Source organism: Culex quinquefasciatus, chromosome 3, assembly GCF_015732765.1.
Source record: "Culex quinquefasciatus strain JHB chromosome 3, VPISU_Cqui_1.0_pri_paternal, whole genome shotgun sequence".
NCBI lineage: Eukaryota > Metazoa > Arthropoda > Insecta > Diptera > Culicidae > Culex > Culex quinquefasciatus.
Genome location: NC_051863.1, coordinates 13639544 through 13659975, shown reverse-complemented (window position 1 = coordinate 13659975; position 20432 = coordinate 13639544). Strand labels below are relative to the sequence as shown.

At 35.3% G+C, this 20432-nt stretch overlaps 2 protein-coding genes across 2 annotated transcripts in view; one reads left to right on the top strand and one right to left on the bottom strand.

Moving 5' to 3' along the window:
- Positions 1-2022, top strand: part of LOC6052593 (serine protease gd) — an 11486-nt gene extending 9464 nt beyond the window's left edge. The window contains exon 3 of the mRNA XM_038259344.1: positions 1410-2022. Coding sequence (XP_038115272.1) covers positions 1410-1907 — 498 coding nt within the window. The 3' untranslated portion in view covers positions 1908-2022. The remainder of the gene's footprint in view (positions 1-1409) is intronic.
- Positions 1956-20432, bottom strand: LOC6052587 (PAX-interacting protein 1). Its single transcript, XM_038259342.1, has 6 exons — positions 18781-20432; positions 13936-14847; positions 13529-13877; positions 7050-9713; positions 6748-6976; positions 1956-2948 (listed from the first exon to the last, which is right to left on the bottom strand). Exons 1-6 carry the CDS (start codon positions 19942-19944, stop codon positions 2375-2377), a joined length of 5892 nt encoding a protein of 1963 aa, XP_038115270.1. The 5' UTR covers positions 19945-20432; the 3' UTR covers positions 1956-2374.

The following is a 20432-nucleotide window of genomic DNA, read 5'->3' as shown; positions in this document are numbered from 1 at the left end:
TTACGTAAAATCTAATTTTGATCACAGGAGGCTGAATAAGCAAAAAAATTAAAAATGTCAACAAACGAAATAAGGCATAACGAAGTTTGTCTGGTAAGGCTTGTTTTAAATAAAACAAAGAGTTGATATTTATCAGTGGTCTCAGACTTTCCCCCATCATTCAAAGAAAACCCAAAATAAAACATTCAAAAAATCGTCATACGATTACCCCAAGTGAAATTATTGCGAGGACTTCCGTTAATCGAGTCTGGACTACAATTTTCAGTACTTTTCTTTCTATATGTATTCCATATAGAAAGAATCTTCAAAAACTTTTTCTCCCCGTTTTTTTCCTTCCAGTGATTAAAGCTGATAAGTGTGTGTGGTTCCTTAACCCCGTGATTTTTTTTTTCTCAATTTGTCCAAACCTAGATTTTTTTTAGAATTATTCAATGCGTGACACCGATTTGAGTTCTCAAAAAAATGTGGTCATTTGTTTACAATTTATGATCATAAATTCAATGTTCTAAACATTTGGAGTAGTTTTTTATGCTTAATTTTATTTATTTTTTGAAAAGGTAAGTTTTGCATAAAATCATTTTAAAAAAGCTTTGAAATTTTGCTGTGTTTGAAAAATAGAATTGTTTATTTTTATTTGTTTTAAATTTTCAAAAGATGTTCTGTTTACAATTTCAAGCAACAACACTTTTATGATTAAACCTTTGTTTTGACGGAGTTTTGGAAATACTTTATTTTTTCAAATTAGGCCGTTGCAAATATTTTTTGAAGTTTATGTCCCTTGACTTTGATCAAAGTCGAAAAAAATAAAAAAAAAAGCTAAAAATTGAAATTACAGGCCACGGTGTCAACATTTGAATGAAAAAAGTGTTTTAAAATGCATCATACACTTGTCCAGTTGTTTTACAATCATTGATTTCCAAAATTTCTAAATACTGACGAAAAAAATTTTTTTTTGCGAGAAAAAAAAGTTTTTGCGGTGCTGCACATTGTAATTTTATAAAAGTTCTAAATATTTTTAAACGAGTCCAAACATATTGAATATGTTTATCAATGCAGAAAAAGGCATTCAAGATTGTTCTCAGTTCAATTTCCATTGAAATTTTGATATTTTTTTGAAAAACATAAACTTTGAAAAATATTTGCAACGGCCTTATTTTATTTTGAATCATAGAACCAAACTATTCCATTTTTTTTTCAGGTCTCGCCCAAAAAAATTGCTGGAATTTTCAATGTTTGTTGAAAAAATGTACATTTCTGGATTTTTTTTTTTTTTTTTTTGAAAAGGTCCAAAAATGAAAAAAATGAAAATCTCTCAACCGAAAAACAATAAAATTTCTTTTTGTTTAAAATCGAGCCATGATTTTACTTCGACAAATAAACAATCCTATTTCTCCCATTTTCCCCGCCAGACCAACATCGGCTCGATCGAAACGGTCGGCGAGAACCGCGCCCTGTTCGAGCAGATCGCCAAGGGCCGCGGCGTCAGCTACCGGGTGAACCTGCCCTCGCAGAACCCCCTGCCGCGACTCACCAAGCTCACCCTGAACGGCGCCACCCTTTGCAGCGGCCCAGCCGAGGAGAAGGGCGTCCCCTTCGTGAGCGAGGTCAACCTGCGCCACTTTCTCCGCTCGGACGCCGCCACCAATTGGCAGCGGTTCAGCAGCGGCAAGCCGGTGGCGACGACGAACCTTCCAGTCAAGTCGGGAGTGGATCAGTTCAAGCTGGTTGACCATCGCGAGCAGAACCAAACCGAGGAGCGAACGGAGCAGGAGGTTGGGCCGAACCGGAACAGCACTTCGTACAAGATTGTAACGCAGACCATCACGTACAAGGAGTTTGTGTCGGCACCGATGGTGCAGAAGACGTCGCACTACTACGTGAATACGACCACGCGGGAGCAGGTTTGAGGTTTGAGGGGAAGGTTTCTTTCCTTTGAGTGGAGATTTAAAGTGCAGTTTTACAACTCGACATTGTATTTGTGTATTTTTTTTTATATGTGAGTGAATATAATATATCGATCGACTTTTTTTTATAAACTTTTATGCACGTTTTCGTATCGTTTCATTTGCTTTCGTAATCTGAATGCTGTGCTCTGCTGTGTTAAATTAGTTTTATGAGTAATGGTTTAAAATGCATTCTCGGGTTTTCACCTAAATTGTAATTCCAGTAAGATTACTGAGAGTGCCAACGGGCTCACTTTCGGGCTTACTTTTGGTTTATACACACGTCCTTATATATTTGCTTCTTTCTTTCTTCGAAAATATATCTCCTTGATATAGAAACTCTCTTTTTCTCTCTTGATAGTACTTTCTATAAGATTTGTATCCCAAATCATCAAACTTTCTGTACACACCACCACCACCGTCTATTGCTTTTACGAACCCAGCTCCCACTTGATGACGTGCGGTTCGATCGTGAGCTTCTGCTGCAGAATCGACTGCATCACGTACTCGCTGGTACAAATCTGGCACGCGCCGTGCTTTCCCTTCTGGATAAACGGCTGAATGAAGATCCGATCCTCCGGGCAGCCCACAATCACGTAACTGCCCGGCTTCTCCAGGTTCGTCTCGCGAATCTTCTTCACCGAGCGCGGATTCTTCTCCACCACCCCGCCGCTCAGCTCAATCATCTGGCGCACATCCTTAGCCGACGGTTTAACCTGCGGCGTAATGAAGAAAATCTTCCCCTCAAACAGCTTGTTCCGGGCGGGTGATTCCAGCACCTTGTACAGATCGCACCGGAACGTTTCGTCCAGCTCCTTCACGTCCAGCCGGTAGTTTTCCGGGGGGAGGAACTGACCCGAGGTGGCACTGTCCGAGATCCACTTGCTCGACAGGACGTACCGGACCGTGGTGAGGGCGGTGATGAGCTTGACTGTTCGCGCGACCCGCGTCATTACCAGGTGCGTTGCGTCCGCCGGGCCGGACGCGATGCGACCGCCGAGGGTCCTGGAAGAGAAAAGAAAAAAATATAAAAATTAATAACTCACAACGTTTGGTACATACAACGTTTGGTATGTCCATGTATCCTCCCTCCCCTGTTGATTCTGTGTCATTTTTTCATAACCTGCAACTTCCATCAAAGCATCAAAGCGATGGACTCCAAAATTTCATTCAAATCGTAAAAACTGCTTTAAATCGATTTATTAAGTCATTTCAACGAATTACCTTTGAGGTTAAAAATGCTTGACTTGGGTTGACCGATATCGTGATATCTTTCCTTTTGTTATTTTTAAGGTAGAAGAAAATATTACGAGTTTAAAACAACGTAATATTGACAACCGCGAAAATCTCGATATTCTCGATTAAAAAAAACGCAAAATTAGTTAGTTAGGCTTGAACCAATATTTTAAAAAGTTGTTGTAGACATTTTTTAAAAAATGTAAGTTTTAACAAAAATAAACATTTAGAGAAAAAAATAAACTTTTTGTTTGTGAATGAATTCAAATATGCTGAACATCAATCTAAATGCAGGGGAATGCACTGTACATTAATGTCAGCTGATTGTACTTTAAATTCCGATGACATTTTGAAGTTTTTTGAAAAAAAAAAATGAAATTTAGTGAATACAAAACAACAGAACTAGTGTAAAATGGCCTGAATTTCAAAAAAAAAATCATGGGAAAAAAATCATTATTGTTAGGGCCATACGAAAATTATAGGCAACTTTGATAATGTTGTTTTTGGGTCATATATGACCCATAAGGCCTGAAAGGATCAGAACACTTTTACACATATTTTTCGATTATTTTATTATTATTTTTTTATTTTGTACGGTCCAGACCCGTCATTAGCAAAATTTCACTTTTGATAATCGAATCAAGAAAAACGATTTTTGTTGGATGTCTAATTTTTGATTGTTGGGATTTAGTGTGACCCTTAAACTACTCTAAAGCGATTTATTTATTTTTTTAATTTTACTGGGAATCAACCATGCAAATTTGACTAAAATGGGGTTGAAGACAAGTCGGGGGCAAAGTTTTGAATGCGTGTTTCGGAGATTTTTGTATGTCTGCCCTTGTTTATGATTCAAAAATTCAAAAATCTAAAAATTCAAAAATTCAAAAATTCAAATATTCAAAAATTCAAAAAATTAAAAATTCAAAAATTCAAAAATTCAAAAATTCAAAAATTTAAAAATTCAAAAATTTCAAAATTTCAAAATTTAAAAATTCAAAAATTTATAAATTCAAAAATTCAAAAATACCAAAATTTAAGAATTCAAAAACTTCAAAATTCAAAAAATCAAACATTCAAAAATTCAAAAATTTAAAAATTCAAAAATTCAAAAATTCAAAGTTCAAAAATTCAAAAATTCAAAAATTCAAAAATTCAGAAATTCAAAAATTCAAAAATTTAAAAATTCAAATTTTTTTTAATTTTCTTTAAAAACAGTTTTTGAATTTTTTAAATTTCTTGAATTTTTTTTAATCTTTTGATTTTTTTTTTGTTTTTTTATTTTTTTATTGTTTTGAACTTTTTTAATTTTTTTATTGATTTTATTATTTAAACTTTTTTTTATTTTTTTATTTTTTTCAATTTTTTATATTTTTTTACCTAAAAAACAATTTAATTCTTTTTTCCGTGCATGATTCAGTTTTCCGTGCATCATTCCATATGCCGCAGTAGCAAACCAGTAACAAAGTGAAATCCCGAAGAACTGAGATCAAATTTGCTACCACGACAGGTACCGCGGTGGGGTTGACGTCGGGTGCAAATTTGATTTGCTTCGATGTTTGCTACCCGCGCTGGAGATGCACTAAGGTTCATGTAGAAATCATTTTAATTTTATGGAGACGAAATGTTTTTTTTCGCTTATTTTTTTTCTTCAGATATTATTTTTATTAGAAAACTAGTCATTGTAAATCTTATAGTTTATCAACTGTACGGGTGTATAATGCGTTTTCCCACATTTTTTTACATTAAAATATTAAAATTCTGGCTACAATTTATTAATTTTTTGCCAGATTCAGAAGACAACTCATATTTTATAAAAAAAAACTTTTTGATTTTTTTTTAGTGTCAACCAATTTGAGCCCGCCATGTTTCATTCGACAGGGGTTCAGTGTGGCTGTTTGGGAAAAATAGTAAGGAATTTCAAAAATCTAGCCTAACATTTGAAATAGTCGTATGAAAATCTAAAATGGCGATTTGAAAACGGGAAAATTACGAAAACGCGAAAAAAACCTACTTTTTCAACAAAAATTGCCATAACGTTAAAATTTCAGCGTTGACCTATACTTTTTTCGACACCGAAAATTTCTTAGTTGAAAGACGCAACGTGTTTTTTTATTGAACACAAAAAAAAAGATTTTTATTTTGAAGTTTTTTTAACCAATGGAACCCAAGTATCATATTCATATAAAATTTTAAGGGATTCCTAAGGGCTATTTAATTTAAATATTTTTTTTAACCTTTCTTTCATTGTTAAATAGATAAAGGCTTTTAAAAAATACCATTCCCGTTCGAACATTTATCGACCATGTTTGTTTTACAAAAGAAAAAAATAGATCTTGATTCAGAATGTAGCAATAAAAAATGGATTTATCTGTATTTTTTGTGATTAATTTTTCATTTCAATTTACTATTTCTCAACTTTGAATTCAGAACCATCATTGACAGTCATCCCAATAGTAAATGACCTAAAAATAGTAGAAGAAACCCTTAAATATTTAGTAAAGCGCTAAAGAGGAATTGAGGTCAATTGTTTTGATAATTTTACAAGACATAGGGGAAATATACCCTATCTAATCAAACACCTATCTTCCTCATATGAAGAGTTTGATGGTCGATTAAAGCTCAAAAAAAAAAACTATTTAGGCTATAAACTTACCATCAACATCACCGCCTCAAGTAAGCACGCAAATTTATGCCACTTGCTAGCCAAAAAGATCAAATTTAATGCACTTTTGACCATAATTTCTATTTTGCGAGACCATTTCTCATCATTTTGGTGGCACACACTTCCACACGCTAGATGAGAGCTTAACTGCTTAACGAAAGCCGCCATCAATATCTTTTCACTTGCGCTAACGATTTCAAAGCGCTTAAGATATAAAATTGCTTCCAACTACCAGCAACACGTTCTTTTGCACATTAGTTAGTCACTCACTTGAAAAATAATCCCGAAAAATGCAACTAATTAGCAAGCACAATAAAAAAAACAAACGCGCCAAGTCGTTTGACGTTTCAATTTTGACGACCCATTCCAATCGAAGTACCCGAGTTTGTCCCGATTTCTTATTTTTTGAATTACTGCGCTGCCTGTGGGGACGCGCAGTCCTGTTTTTTCTTGTTACTAATCATTTCTTTTCGTCGTTTTCGTTTCGTTGTTCGTGTGCATGGGGTGAGTGGTTATTATAATAAAAAGTCGATTGCGGGCTGCGGAGTCACGTAGTTTCTCGACAGGATTGTTAATGTTTTCGGCGTCCTGTTTTCTCGTTAGCAGTGATAAAATCAGTCCTCCCTCTATCATCGTCGATCGGAAGGCACGCCGTCGGTTGTATTCGTTCAAGTAATTGTGTTACAAAGGGAGCGTTCCTTTATTACGTAACGCAAAATTTGGGATTTTTGAACCTGAGATGTTAGGATGGTTTACAATAGCACCAATAAAAAAAAAGTTTGATAATTGAAAATTCCGGAAAATGCTTTCATCGGTTTGCATAACAAGTCGCAAAATATTTTCAATTAAAAGCCAGTACAAGATATTTTCAAAATTATAAACTTCTAAACTTTCTCCTCTACTCACATGACGGCCCGCATCAGCCCCTCGGTGTTGTCGATCTGGGAGAACAGCACGTGCGGTATGCTGTCCGCATCCGGCTGCCGCTGGCACACAATCTCCCCCGGGATGGCCTCCAACGGCGGCAGCGTGCGCGCTTTCTTCGGCGGCGTCGCCGGCTGCGGTGGCTCCGACAGACTCCGCTTGACCCGCTCGTGCGACTCCGGCGTCAGATTGATCGGGGACTTCCAGGCGGCTGTTTGAAATTTTGGAGTTTTGGTTTTAAGATTGCACTTTATTTACGGGGTGTTTTTTGAAGGGGGACTTACTCATCAGATGCATGACCAGATTGTAGTCGATGCGGAAGGGGCAGCTCAGGTTGAATTGCTGATATTTCGGGCCGTCGCACTGCTGCATCGCGGCCAGGTTGCCGAGGAGGATGTCGCTCAGCCAGACCGTGTTCACCGTGGGCACGTTCCAGTCTTTGGCGAACTTGTACTTTTGGTTGTCGATGCGCTTGCAGATGAGGACCGTGTTGGATTTGCTAAAGTACGGGGTCATTTTGGCGCCCGATTCCTCGATCATCTGTTTGATGCGGACGCGCTCTTCGCCCTCGAAGCCGGTCAGGGACATGTTGTGCTTCGTGGCGGGTTTTTGGTTGCCAAAGATGGAGGGGGTGGGCAGGTGAAGGGCTTGCCAGGGTGGGAGAAGTTGCTTCTTGAGTACGATATCGTTGAGCCAGTACGAGGTGATGCAGCGCTTGGCGTCGCGGATGGCCTGCATGACGACGCCGTGGCGCTGGGTTCGACACAGGACGTGGGTGACCTTGGGGCTGTAGCACTGCTCGATGTCACCGCCGTGCTTCCGGATGATGGTTTTCCAGTCTTCGACGTCGTTCTTGAAGGGCGACTCGTCGTACTCGATGATGTAGAAGGTGCACCCGAGCAGGAACAGTTCCGGGTGTAGTTTGAGGTTCGGGTTGTGGCCGTAAAACTGGGATCTTGGAAGGGGTGCGCGCCCTGGGCTGAAAGGTGGACCGGCGCCGGCACCTTTCATGGTGGACGGTGACTGAGGCATGACTACGGGTGGTCCTTGGGGGATCTGCTGGACGACCATGGCACCGGCGGGAGCTCCCGAGTTGGTAATGTTGCCCAGCGTACGACGTTGCTGTTGCATTGGACCAACTACTTGCTGTTGCTGCTGCTGTTGTTGCTGTTGAAGAGCAAGCATGTCCTGGGACAGCCGCGGATTCATCGTTTGCTGAAGGGCCGCATTGTGCTGGGCCGTCATCATGCGAAGCGTTCCGGCGGCGGACGGTTCTGGACCGCCGGGTGGTCCGTCCGGAATGTTCGGAACTACGCTACCATTCGCCCCAAGCCGGTTGCTCAGCATGTTCGCAAGCGCGGTCTTGGTCTGGTTCTTCATCTGCTGCGATCCCGGAACGTTGGGATCGCCGGGAGGTCCGACCAGCGTTTGCTGCACGATCGTAGTCGTGCCGTCACTCCCAACGACCACCTCCTGGGGAAAACCAGCCCCGCGAGGCGATATCGCTTGACCCTGCGGTCCCGTCTGCCCCGGAACGACCACCCCCTTCTGGGCCTGCTCCCGCTGGAGTTGCATTTGAAGAAGCCGGTGTTGCTGCTGCTGGCGCTCCATTTGAAGTCTCTGCTGCTGCTGGGGTTGCGCGTTGGGATCTACCGAGAACTGTCCCATTACGGCCGCACCCGGAGGAATCGCGCCCTGTTGCTGTTGCTGGGTGATTGGACTCAACCCCGGGGCGCCCGGACGAACCTGGCGAGCTGCGTTTTGCTGCTGGATCCACTGCATTTGCTGCTGTTGGTTCAGACCCTGAGGCATCGGTCCACGGTAGATGATCTGCTGCTGAGGCCGAACCCCGGCCGGCACTCCAGGACGAACCTGAAACTGCTGTTGCTGCTGTTGTTGCTGCTGACGTTGCATCAACATGCGTTGCTTGGCCTGCAGTCGATTTATGTACTCTTCACGACTGGCCGGGTCGAGCTTCTGCAGCGTGGCGTGCGTTTGCGGATCAAGCTGGATGTACTGCCGTTGAATCGGCGGTCGCAACGTAGACCGGATAAACTGTGGCTGACCCGGTTGACCCGGGACGGGCCCTCCCGGCGGAACAATCGTCTGCTGGATGATGGTCGTCCCAGCCGGGATTCCACCCTGCTGCTGGAACTGCTGCCCACCCTGCTGTTGAATCGGACTCTGCGGCGTCCACTGTTGTTGTTGAGGTTGCTGCTGAATCAACTCACCGCCAGGAACCGTTTGCTGCTGCTGTTGCTGAATAATCTGACCTCCCTCAATTCCTTGCGGCGCCTGCCCGGGATTCGGTCCAACAATCTGCTGCTGAATTATGGTCGGCTGACCCGGCATTACCTGCTGCACCGTTCCACCACTTGTAGACAGCGTTTGCTGAATTATTTGCTGCTGGGGTTGACCACCGGAAATTGGCTGCTGAATGATCAACTGTTGCTGAGGAGCCTGACTCTGCTGCTGGCCCAGCATCTGCTGTTGAATGATCGTCGGCTGCTGTTGTTGCTGTTGCTGCTGCTGCTGCTGCTGAACGACAATCGTTTGTTGTTGCTGCGGTTGCATACCTTGGGCCGTCGAAGTCATAACTTGCTGTTGTTGCTGCTGGAGTTGACCGGGTTGCATTGGCCGCTGCTGAATGTGCACAATGTTGGGACCCATCTGCTGACCCGGCTGTTGCTGTTGCTGCTGCATAATTTGTTGTTGATTTGGAATGCCGGGTCCGCCCGAACCACTGACGACAATTTGTTGCTTTTGTTGTTGCTGCTGTTGCTGTTGTTGAAGTTGCATGTACTGGATTCGTTGCTGTTGGGTCATTTGTTGCATTTGGCCGCCCGGCTGAAGTTGACCCGGCGCGGACGAAGTTATGATCTGCTGTTGTTGGCCGCCCTGGTTGATGATGACGATGTTCTGGGGTTGACCGCCCTGTTGGTTGGTGCCTGTTGAAGAAGAATTTGGTTATATTTTCAACCACTTTTAATGAATCCGTGATAGAAAATCATGGTTTTTCAGGAGTTTCCGAACAAAGTACTTAATTATATTTTATTTTATTTTTTTCTAAGTAATACGTCAAAAATTAAAATAATAAAAAGTCAGAATCGTCCACAAATTACATGGGACAGTTATCTTTAGAACGTTAGACATTTAATACAAAAATTAAAACAGCCAATCCTACTGCGTTGAGTTTACCGCAGGGAAGATTCTATGAACGGATCACATTTCACAGAATCTACACGAGATGAAGAAAGCGTGGACATACCGTACCAAACGCTCCTTGAACAAATCGTTATATTCTGTAAAAAAAAGAAACTTAAAAAATCACAGAATTTGAATTCTGAGAAAACTTTTAAATATGTTTTCTAAACTCCTTGAAATCCCTTTAAATTTTAGAATTTTATAAAAGAAAATTGATTCTTTTCAAAATTGTTAGGGTATAAAACATTTTTTTTTAAATTGCTGAGTAAAACTTATTTAAAATTTTCAAAAAAATAAAATCTTTTAATTAAAAAAATAATTTAAAATTCTGAAATTCTAAATAAAAATAAAATGTTCAGGTTCTAATTTTTTTTACAATTTTTTTTAAATCCCTTCCTTGAAGACCAATAATTAAACTGATTGAATTACTTGAAAAATCTTTAAAAAAAATCTTTTGAATTTCATATTTTTCAATTTCTAAAATTCAATAGTTTTTTTTTATTAGGTCCCATAAACACATGAAAGACAATAGTTTATTGGTCCTTTTAAAAAAACTCTGGAATTCTTAATTTCAATTCATTAAATTTATTTTTGTTCTTTAAATTTCCTAAAAAAATGTCAAATTCTGAGAAAAAAATCTTGAATTAGTTTTTTTCAAATCTTGGTTTTATATTTTTTTTAATTTTAAAGTTCATAAAAAATATGTCTAAGTATGTTGAAATAATCAACATTTTTAAATTTATATTATTTTTAAAATTTGCATTTCAAAATAAAAAAACAGACTTTTAGAAGTCTAGGAATATTTTGCATTTTAAAATTCACAAAAAAACATAAAAATTCTAAAGTTCCCCCAATTTTAAACATTTTAAAAATTCCAAAAGAAACAAAAAAATGTTGATTAATTCAAAAACTTTAAAATAGGCGTAATCCGTAATCGGCCAAAATTAAAATTTAAAATAATTAAAATCCTTAAAACTCCTAAAATTGTATTATTTTTTAATTCTTAACATTCCAACGAACAAGGCTCCAAAAAAATTGGAACGGTAACTTCAACTCGCTGGTTCTCGGGAATAACTCAACCAATCAAGATGATTCTTCTTTCTTTGATTTGTTAGGATGTCTAGATGATTCTAGAACTTTGCAGAACTTAATTTGATCAAATCTGTAATTTTTGTGATCAAAAACATCGTTCCAACTTTTTTTTTCGCGTGTAAAAAAAATTGGCCAAAAATTCCGCGGAGGCAGTCGTTTTAAAAAAGGTGGAACCATGTTTTCGGTCGCAGAAATTACAGATTTGTTCAAATCAAGTTCTGCAAAATTTTAGGATCATCTAGACATTCTTACAAATCACTGGAAACAAGAAACGTCCCGATTGGTTAAGTTATTTCCGAGAACCAGCGAGTTACCGTTCCACCTTTTTTGGGAGGCTTGGACGTCTGTGTAAGTTGGACATGCGTTGGGCGTTCCAGTGTTAATTATTCATAAAATTCTTAAAATTCTTAAAATTCTTAAAACTCTTAAAATTCTTAAAATTCTTAAAATTCTTAAAATTCTTAAAATTCTTAAAATTCTAAAAATTCTAAAAATTCTTAAAATTCTTAAAATTCTTAAAATTCTTAAAATTCTTAAAATTCTTAAAATTCTTAAAATTCTTAAAATTCTTAAAATTCTTAAAATTCTTAAAATTCTTAAAATTCTTAAAATTCTTAAAATTCTTAAAATTCTTAAAATTCTTAAAATTCTTAAAATTCTAAAAGTTCTTAAAATTCTTAAAATTCTTAAAATTCTTAAAATTCTTAAAATTCTTAAAATTCTTAAAATTCTTAAAATTCTTAAAATTCTTAGAATTCATAAAATTCTTAAAATTCATAAAATTCTTAAAATTCTTGAAATTCTTAAAATTCTTAATATTCTTAAAATTCTTAAAATTCTTAAAATTCTTGAAATTCTTAAAATTCTTAAAATTCTTAAAAATCTTAAAATTCTTAAAATTCTTAAAATTCTTAAAATTCTTAAATGTCTTAAAATTCTTAAAATTCTTAAAATTCTTAAAATTCTTAAAATTCTTAAAATTCTTAAAAATATTAAAATTCTTAAAATTCTTAAAATTCTTAAAATTCTTAAAATTCTTAAAATTCTTAAAATTCTTAAAATTCTTAAAATTCTTAAAATTCTTAAAATTCTAAAAAAAATTAAAATTCTTAAAATTCTATTCTTCAAATTCTTAAAATTCTTAAAATTCTTAAAATTCTTAAAATTCTTAAAATTCTTAAAATTCTTAAAATTCTTAAAATTCTTAAAATTCTTAAAATTCTTAAAATTCTTAAAATTCTTAAAATTCTAAAAAATCCTTAAAATTCTTAAAATTCTTAAAAATCTTCAAAAATCTTAAAATTCAAAATAAAATTAAAATTCTAAAAATTCCTAAAATCCTTAAAAATCTTTCAGTTCTGAAATTTTTAAATTCTTAAAATTTAATAAAGTTTTTAAATTTTTAAATTTCTTGAAGTTTTTAAAATTCTTAAACTTCCAAAAATTTCAAAAATTCGAAAAAAAATGCAAAAAAAACTAAATTTTAAAATTCCTTAAATTCTTAAAATGCTTAAAGATTCTTAGAATTCTATAGATTTAAATTTTGAAAAATCTTGAATTTCTCCAAAATTTTATCGATGTAAAAATTCTTTTAAAAGTTTTCAATGCTAATCTTCGTTGATAAATTCAAATACTTTCAATTATTCAATGTAAAATAAATCCTCAAGCTAAAAAAACATATCAAACAAACTTTTTTTTTAAAATCCTGCTATAAAATTAAAACTTCTTGAAATTCTTAGTATTTTTCAGTTTCTAGATTAAATTCTTTAAATTCTTAAATATTCCAGATTTTCATAGTTCATACAATTCTTATTTTTTTAATTTCTTAAAAATGTAAAACTAAAAAAAAATAAATTGATTTTTTTTATTCTAAAAAAATTAAAAATTAAAAACAAAATCTAAAAAAAATAATTTTTAAAATTTACAATTTTTAAAATTCTTGAAATTATTGAAATTTTTAAAATTTCTTGAATTACTAAACTTTTTTTTTCTCTAAAATTCAATGTTAAAATATTAAAAAATATCAATGAGAAATTAAAATTTTTTAGAAATTTCAAATGCGTAAAATTCTCAAAATTCTTTGAAAAAACATTGTTAAAATTTCTTAAAAATCTTAAAATTCTATTATTGTTTTTTGGTTACTAAAATTTTTAAAATTCCATAAATTTTTAAAGTTTCTTTATTTCGAATATTTTAAAAATTTTGAAAGTTTTTTTTTTCAATTATATAAATTCCTGAAATCAATAAGAAAAATATGGGATATTTTTTTTCAAATTCATGAAATTTAGTTTTTTTTTATGCCGTTGAAATTTTTTTCCAAGGTTTTTGTAAAATTAGGTTAAGTTTTTGACATTGAGGGTCAGGATTAGGGGTTTGATGATATTGTTGAGGTTTTGGATCTGGGTTTCAAATGTTGGTTTTGAGATTTGATATCAAGCTTTTGAAGCAATTCCTACGCAAAACTTACCTGGCGGTCCCTGCAGAACCTGCTGCTGAACGATACGTTGCACAATCTGAGGCTGCTGCTGTTGCTGCATCTGACCTTGGTTGTTTTGACCCTGGGTCAGCACCATCGGTGGACCTCCCGGTTTCTGCATTTGCTGTTGCTGCTGCTGCTGCTGTTGTTGAAGTATTTGTTGTTGCTGACCCTGTTGCTGCTGCTGCTGCTGCCCTTGCGGATTTTGCTGGCCCACAATCAGCTGCTTCGTGATGGTTTGATAGTTGGACGACACCGGCGGATGGATGATGGTCTGCTGGATGATTTTGGGCTGCTGACCCGGTCCAGTTTGCAGCTGTTGAATGTTTTGCTGCTGGATCTGTAGTTGAAATGACAGTCAGTTATAAAGTTTACAAGTTTCAAGCCGAACAACTCACCATTTGAGCTCCCGGCTGTCCAGGTTGTTGGCCAGCGATTTGCTGCTGCGAAAGAGTACGTTGAATCATGACTTGTTGTTGTTGTGGTGGGCCTTGCTGAAGTTGTTGTTGCTGAACCTGCTGCTGCTGCTGCTGGCCACCCTGAATCTGCTGCCCCCCTGAAACGCTCGTCGGAGGTGGCCCCTGATTGATCGTGATTTGGCGCACAATCTTCTGCTGTCCGTCCGACGGCGTTCCGGCTTGCAGATTGGACATGATTTGCTGAATTTGCTGCTGTTGGGCCGTTTGCTGCTGCTGCTGTTGACCACCCTTGAATACGACCTGAATGTTTTGCTTGGGCTGTTGGCCACCGGGTTGTTGTTGTTGCTGGGAGGTCGCCGGTTGAATGACCTGCTGAATGATCTGGCTTTGCTGAGGGGGTTGAGATTGCTGCATCTGCATTTGCTGGTTTTGTTGCATGATTTGCTGTTGCTGCTGCTGTTGACCGGCTTGTTGTTGTTGCATCATTTGGAGTTGTTGTTGCTTTTGTTGCTGAAGCAGCTGTTGTTGGGCCATTTTCTGCTGAATTTGGTTTACGTTGTGCTGAACTTGCTGTTGCAGAGTTTGCTGTTGGATGTTTTGTTGCATTTGGGCCTGCTGCTGTTGTTGCATGGCTTGTTGTTGTTGTTGTTGTTGTTGGGCTTGGGCTTGGAATTGTTGTTGCTGCTGCTGCTGTTGCTGCTGTTGTTGTTGTTGAGGAGGAGGAGGTTGTTGCATTTGCTGAGGCTGCATTTGCATCTGTTGTTGGGGGTTGTTTTGTTGCAGCTGGATTTGTTGTTGAATTGATGTCGGTGTGGACATCGGCGGTTGGCCCTGCTGTTGAAGCTGTTGTTGTTGAGGCTGTGCTGGGTTGGACAGTTGCTGCATCGTTATCTGTGAAGACGGATAGATAAATGTTTAGCTGAAAACCCGTAATTTGTCGAATGTATACATTTTTCTAGAATGTTTTTTTTTATTTTAAAATAACTGAGAAATTTCAGAAATTTGGAATTTGCGCATTGCAATTATTTTACTAGAATTTTACCACATTTAGTATTAAAATTAGTATTTGAGGATTTTAACAATCCTAAAATTTTGAAATACTTCACACATTAAAAATAAAATGTTTCAAAAACGTAAAAATTAGAAAAAAAATGTTTTTATTTAAAAAAAAATTCCAAAATTAAAAAGAATAATATTTAAAAAATGTTTTAAAAAATCAAAGGAATATTTTTATTTATTAAAAGTTTTAAGAATATTAAGAATTTGAATTTTTTTTAAATTTTAACACCTTTAAATTTTTTAAAACTTTTCATTTTTTTTTTTTTTTTTGGAGGGTGATCCAGCCGCACATCGTTGATGTCGAAACCTCTAAACTGGGCCCTCGTCCTGTCACGTCCGTCAGTAGTCTTGTCGTACATTACAACTAGAACCAGATCTGCCAATGAATTAGTACACTTCGACCAAATAAACACTGACGCTGTATGGATCTGACTCTAGAATAAATGCACAGTTGTGTGTTATTCATAAGTCCAAAATGTTCAATTATTCATATAAGTTCAAATATTCATTTGCGGATAACTACCTAACTTGAATTGAATACAAGATTTAAAGCAACCTATCCGAAAGCTACTCTTATCTCAAATCCCCGACATTTTAATTATTAACAAAAAAAACGTTTCTTTTAAAACCAGTCTGGCTTCTTTTAAAAAACAAAAAAAATAACAGTTGATATTTTACAAGTCGTGAAATGAAAAAGAGACAACCATTTGTTCGTCAGAATTCCAGTAGATCCTCGATTCGCAACAATGGTCGATACAATCATAATCCGACAACCGTTAGTTCAACAGATCAACGAATTTAGTCCGATATCATTTCACTATTGATTGATCGAGACTCCATGGAAATTTTGACAAATCAGAATGGTTTTTATGCTACTTGAATGAAAATCACCGATTCTGATAGAATTACTAAATTCACTGTTACTAATTTTGTCCCTAAATAACTAAAGGCAAAGTATAAAAAGTTGATATTTATAGTTAAAATCCTAAATTCTACAAACACTTTTTTAAACCCGCATCCTAACCTGACACCCACATTAAGATAGGGAAAAATCACATATGTAGCGGTTCATTATACAAATGTGATATTTCCACTATCAGAGAACCTCCTTGTCTCGATGACAGCTTACCGGCCATCGATTAAGCCCTGAGACTACGCCAAAGTGGGTTCTCGCAGCATGAAGTGGTGTCCATGTGTAAAAATGGAAGCTTCAGCAATATACTGAACACTTCGATTTTAATTCCACATCGAATCAAATCATACTCTTTGCCAAACAAGCATCAAACCTATGACACTCATTATGACAAAGCCCAGGGTTTTAAAACTTTTCATTTTTTTTAGAATATTAAGAATGTTTTGAATCTTAAGAATGTTAAAAAAAATTAAGAATTTCAAAAATTTTCAAAATTTTAAGAATTTCAAGAATTTTAAGAATTTTAAAAATTTGAAGAATTTGAAGAATTTTAAGAATTTCAAGAATTTCAAGAATTTCAAGAATTTTAAGAATTTGAAGAATTTTAAGAATTTTAATAATTATAAGAATTTTAAGAATTTTAAGAATTTTAAAAATTTTAATTTTTTTAAGAATTTTAAGAGTTTTAAGAATTTTAAGAATTTTAAGAATTTTAAGAATTTTAAGAATTTTAAGAATTTTAAGAATTTTAAGAATTTTAAGAATTTTAAGAATTTTAAGAATTTTAAGAATTTTAAGAATTTCAAAAATTTCAAAAATTTTAAGAATTTTAAGAATTTTAAGAATTTAAGAATTTAAAGAATTTAAAGAATTTTAAGACTTTTAAAAATTTTAAAAATTTTAAGAATTTTAAGAATTTTAAGAATTTTAAGAATTTTAAGAATTTTAAGAATTTTAAGAATTTTAAGAATTTTAAGAATTTTAAGAATTTTAAGAATTTTAAGAATTTTAAGAATTTTAAGAATTTTAAGAATTTTAAGAATTTTAAGAATTTTAAGAATTTTAAGAATTTTAAGAATTTTAAGAATTTTAAGAATTTTAAGAATTTTAAGAATTTTAAGAATTTTAAGAATTTTAAGAATTTTAAGAATTTTATGAATTTTAAGAATTTTAAGAATTTTAAGAATTTCAAGAATTTTAAGAATTTTAAGAATTTTAAGAATTTTAAGAATTTTAAGAATTTTAAGAATTTAAGAATTTAAAGTATTTTAAGACTTTTAAGAATTTTAAAAATTTTAAGAATTTTAAGGATTTTAAGAATTTTAAGAATTTTAACAATTTTAAAAATTTTTAAGAATTTTAAGTAATTAAAGAATTTTTAGAATTTTAAGAATTTTAAGAATTTTAAGAATTTAGAAAATTTTAAGAATTTTAAGATTTAAAGAATTTTAAGAATTTTAAGAATTTTAAAAATTTTAGGAATTTTAAGATTTTTAAGAATTTTATGAATTTTGAAAATTTTAAGAATTTAAAGAATTTTAAGAATTTTAAGAATTTTAACAATTTTAAGAATTTTAAGAATTTTAAGAATTTTAAGAATTTTAAGAATTTTAAGAATTTTAAGAATTTTAAGAATTTTAAGAATTTTAAGAATTTTAAGAATTTTAAGAATTTTAAGAATTTTAAGAATTTTAAGAATTTTAAGAATTTTAAGAATTTTAAGAATTTTAAGAATTTTAAGAATTTTAATAATTTTAATAATTTTAAGAATTTTAAGAATTTTAAGAACTTTAAGAATTTTAAGAATTTTTAGAATTTTAAGAATTTTGAGAATTTTAATAATTTTAAGAATTTTAAGAATTTTAAGAATTTTTAGAATTTTAAGAATTTATGAATTTTAAGAATTTTAAGAATTTTAAGAATTTTAAGAATTTTAAGAATTTTAAGAATTTTAAGAATTTTAAGAATTTTAAGAATTTTATAAATTTTAAGAATTTTAAGAATTTTAAGAATGTTAAGAATTTTTAGATTTTTTTTTTAATTTGATAAATCTTTAGAATTTTTGAATCTGAAAAATTTAGAATCCAATTTAAGATGTTTACAATTTGAAAATTTCAGAATTTTATAGGTTTGGATTTTGAGATTTTCATTATTTTCAAATTTTAGAATTTACAAATATTACAAATAAGATTTTAGAATTTATTAATTTTGAAATCTCAAAATTTTTGAATTGAAAAATTTAAAATAAAATCAGTTTTAGGATTTGGAATTTAGATTTTTGAGTTTCAGTATTTTGAAGTTTAAGAATTTAAGAAATTCCGAATTTTTGAATTTTAGATCATTGAAAATTTCAGGATTTAGAGATTTTTAATTTTAGATTTTCAGAATTTTAAAATTATAGAATTTCCCAATATTACAAATTCAGTATTTTAAAATTTATTAATTTTGAAATCTTAGAAATTTAGAGTTTTAGAGTTTGTGAAATGTAAACATTTCAGAAATTTAGAATTGCAAAATTTTGAAAATTTTGAAATTGGTTTTATGTTTTTTATTCTAGAAATTGAAATTTTACACTTGAAAAATTGTTTTTGTTTCATTTTTTTAATATTTTTAATATATATATTATTTAAGAAATTTAAATTTGACAATTTTAATAATGAAGAATCTCAAATATTTCAAAGATCTAGAAATTTCATGCAAATTTTGGAACTGAAAGTTGGATTTTTTTGTTTTAGTTTCAAACCCAAGAATTTTCAAAATTGTGAAGCGTGGAATTTTAGAGCAATTGAGCCTTTTTTCCGTAATGTAATACTTTCTTTAGCGTGCGAAGATTTGTAAATACTCTTAAATACCTTTTGGAATTGTTGTTGTTGCTGCTGCTGCTGTTGTTGCTGAATAATTTGCATCGACTGTTGTTGCTGTTGATTCTGGGTTTGCAACTGTTGATTCTGAATCTGAATAGTTTGAGCCTGAATCTGCTGCTGCTGATTTTGAATTTGCTGCATTTGCTGCTGTTGATTTTGCAGTTGAATCTGCTGCTGCTGAAGCGCCTGATTCAGCGGAGGTCGATTCATGTTCGGTTGCAAGATTTGCTGCGCCTGTTGAGGTCCCGCCGGTCTCACCAATCTAGGTCCTCCCGGGACAATTTGCTGCTGCTGCTGTTGGACAGTCTGTTGAACTATGGTCGCTTTCGGTGGCTCGTTCGCGGGTGGTTCGTCCTCCTTCTTGCCGTTGCCTCCGCTGGTTGGAACTTCGGTTTTCGCGATGTTTTCCTCGAAATCAAAGCCGATGATGCTCGCTAGAGGTTTCTCTGGTTCTGGTTTTTGTACCGGCGTTGCCGGGCGCTGCCCGGTAGCTTGTTTGAAGATTCTGGGGGTAATCACGAGCCGCGGATGGTAGATGTCCGTCGGGAGGAGGGCGTTGTTCCGCAGGGACTCGATTGCCCAGTCGGGAGTGACTAGGGCGAGGGATGACCCGGCGAGACTGACGGCCTTGGCGTACACCGGTCCTTTGGTGCTTCCGCTGATGAGATGGGTTGTGCGGGAGTCGAATACGTTGCGGAACGTGCCACCGTGAAAGGTGACCGCGGCGAAGAGTCGCTTGAGGTCGCGGTTGTCTAGCTGGGTGGCCGCAAAGGTCAGGTTGCTGAACAGAGCGGATTTGAGCGGAAAGTAGGCTTTTGTTGAGGCGAGGCGTCCCAGTCGGACGGAGGCGAGTACCCAGGCTTCCGTGACTGAGGGTACTTCGTACAGTTCAGCCGCTTGGCTTATTTCGTTCTCGTCGTAGCCGCTGGCGCCACACACGACGTGCGTGCTAAAGTCCATAAACTTGGAGACGGTCGCTCCGCCATCCTCGAGCAGCTTGGAAACCTTCGGAGCAAGCGTTCCGGTGATGAAGTACTTGACACTCTTGAACAGGTCGTCCCGAATCTGGAGTCCCTCCAGGGCCGTCACTGCGCCACTGCTCCCTGCCACCGGTTCCGGTACCGTTCCGACCGCTCCCTCATCAGTGCTCATCGTTCAGCTTGTGTTTGCCGGAAAATGAAAACAACAACGACGACGTCGACGGGCCAAAACTCATCCAAGTAAACACTTGCATCCCCTCCCCCAGCACACACTTGTTTAAAGGTGGGACGAATAAAAAACAAAACAAACCCAAGCAGGCGGGCGCTAAGCGTGTGTGTGTGCGAGGAAAATCACAAACACAATCGAACCGAGCAAGAAAAACACACTCCACCAGAAAAAAAAAGAAGAAGAAGCGGCCTCCGACGAACGAGTCCGTGAAAAATTCGCACCTTTCAACGCACTTTTTCACCACCGAAAAACGCCGCAATCGACCGGATTTCTCGCCACTTCCGGTGTCCGCGGTAGGCCGCACGCGATGCAACTTCTTCGGAACCGACGGGACCACTTTTACGGTGGGTTTTTGCCGATTTACCCGGGACCTCAGCGAAAAATGCTGAAAAGTCTTGACGCACTTCGATTTTTTCCTTCGTTTTTGTGTT

Excerpts from the sequence above, each read along its gene's own strand:
- LOC6052587 (XM_038259342.1), bottom strand. The coding sequence starts at position 19,944 with ATGAGCACTGATGAGGGAGCGGTCGGAACGGTACCGGAACCGGTGGCA. Across the intron at positions 13,878-13,935 it reads GACAGCCGGGAGCTCAAATG|ATCCAGCAGCAAAACATTCA; the intron begins GTGAGTTGTTCG and ends TTTCAACTACAG. Across the intron at positions 9,714-13,528 it reads GGTTCTGCAGGGACCGCCAG|GCACCAACCAACAGGGCGGT; the intron begins GTAAGTTTTGCG and ends CTTCTTCAACAG.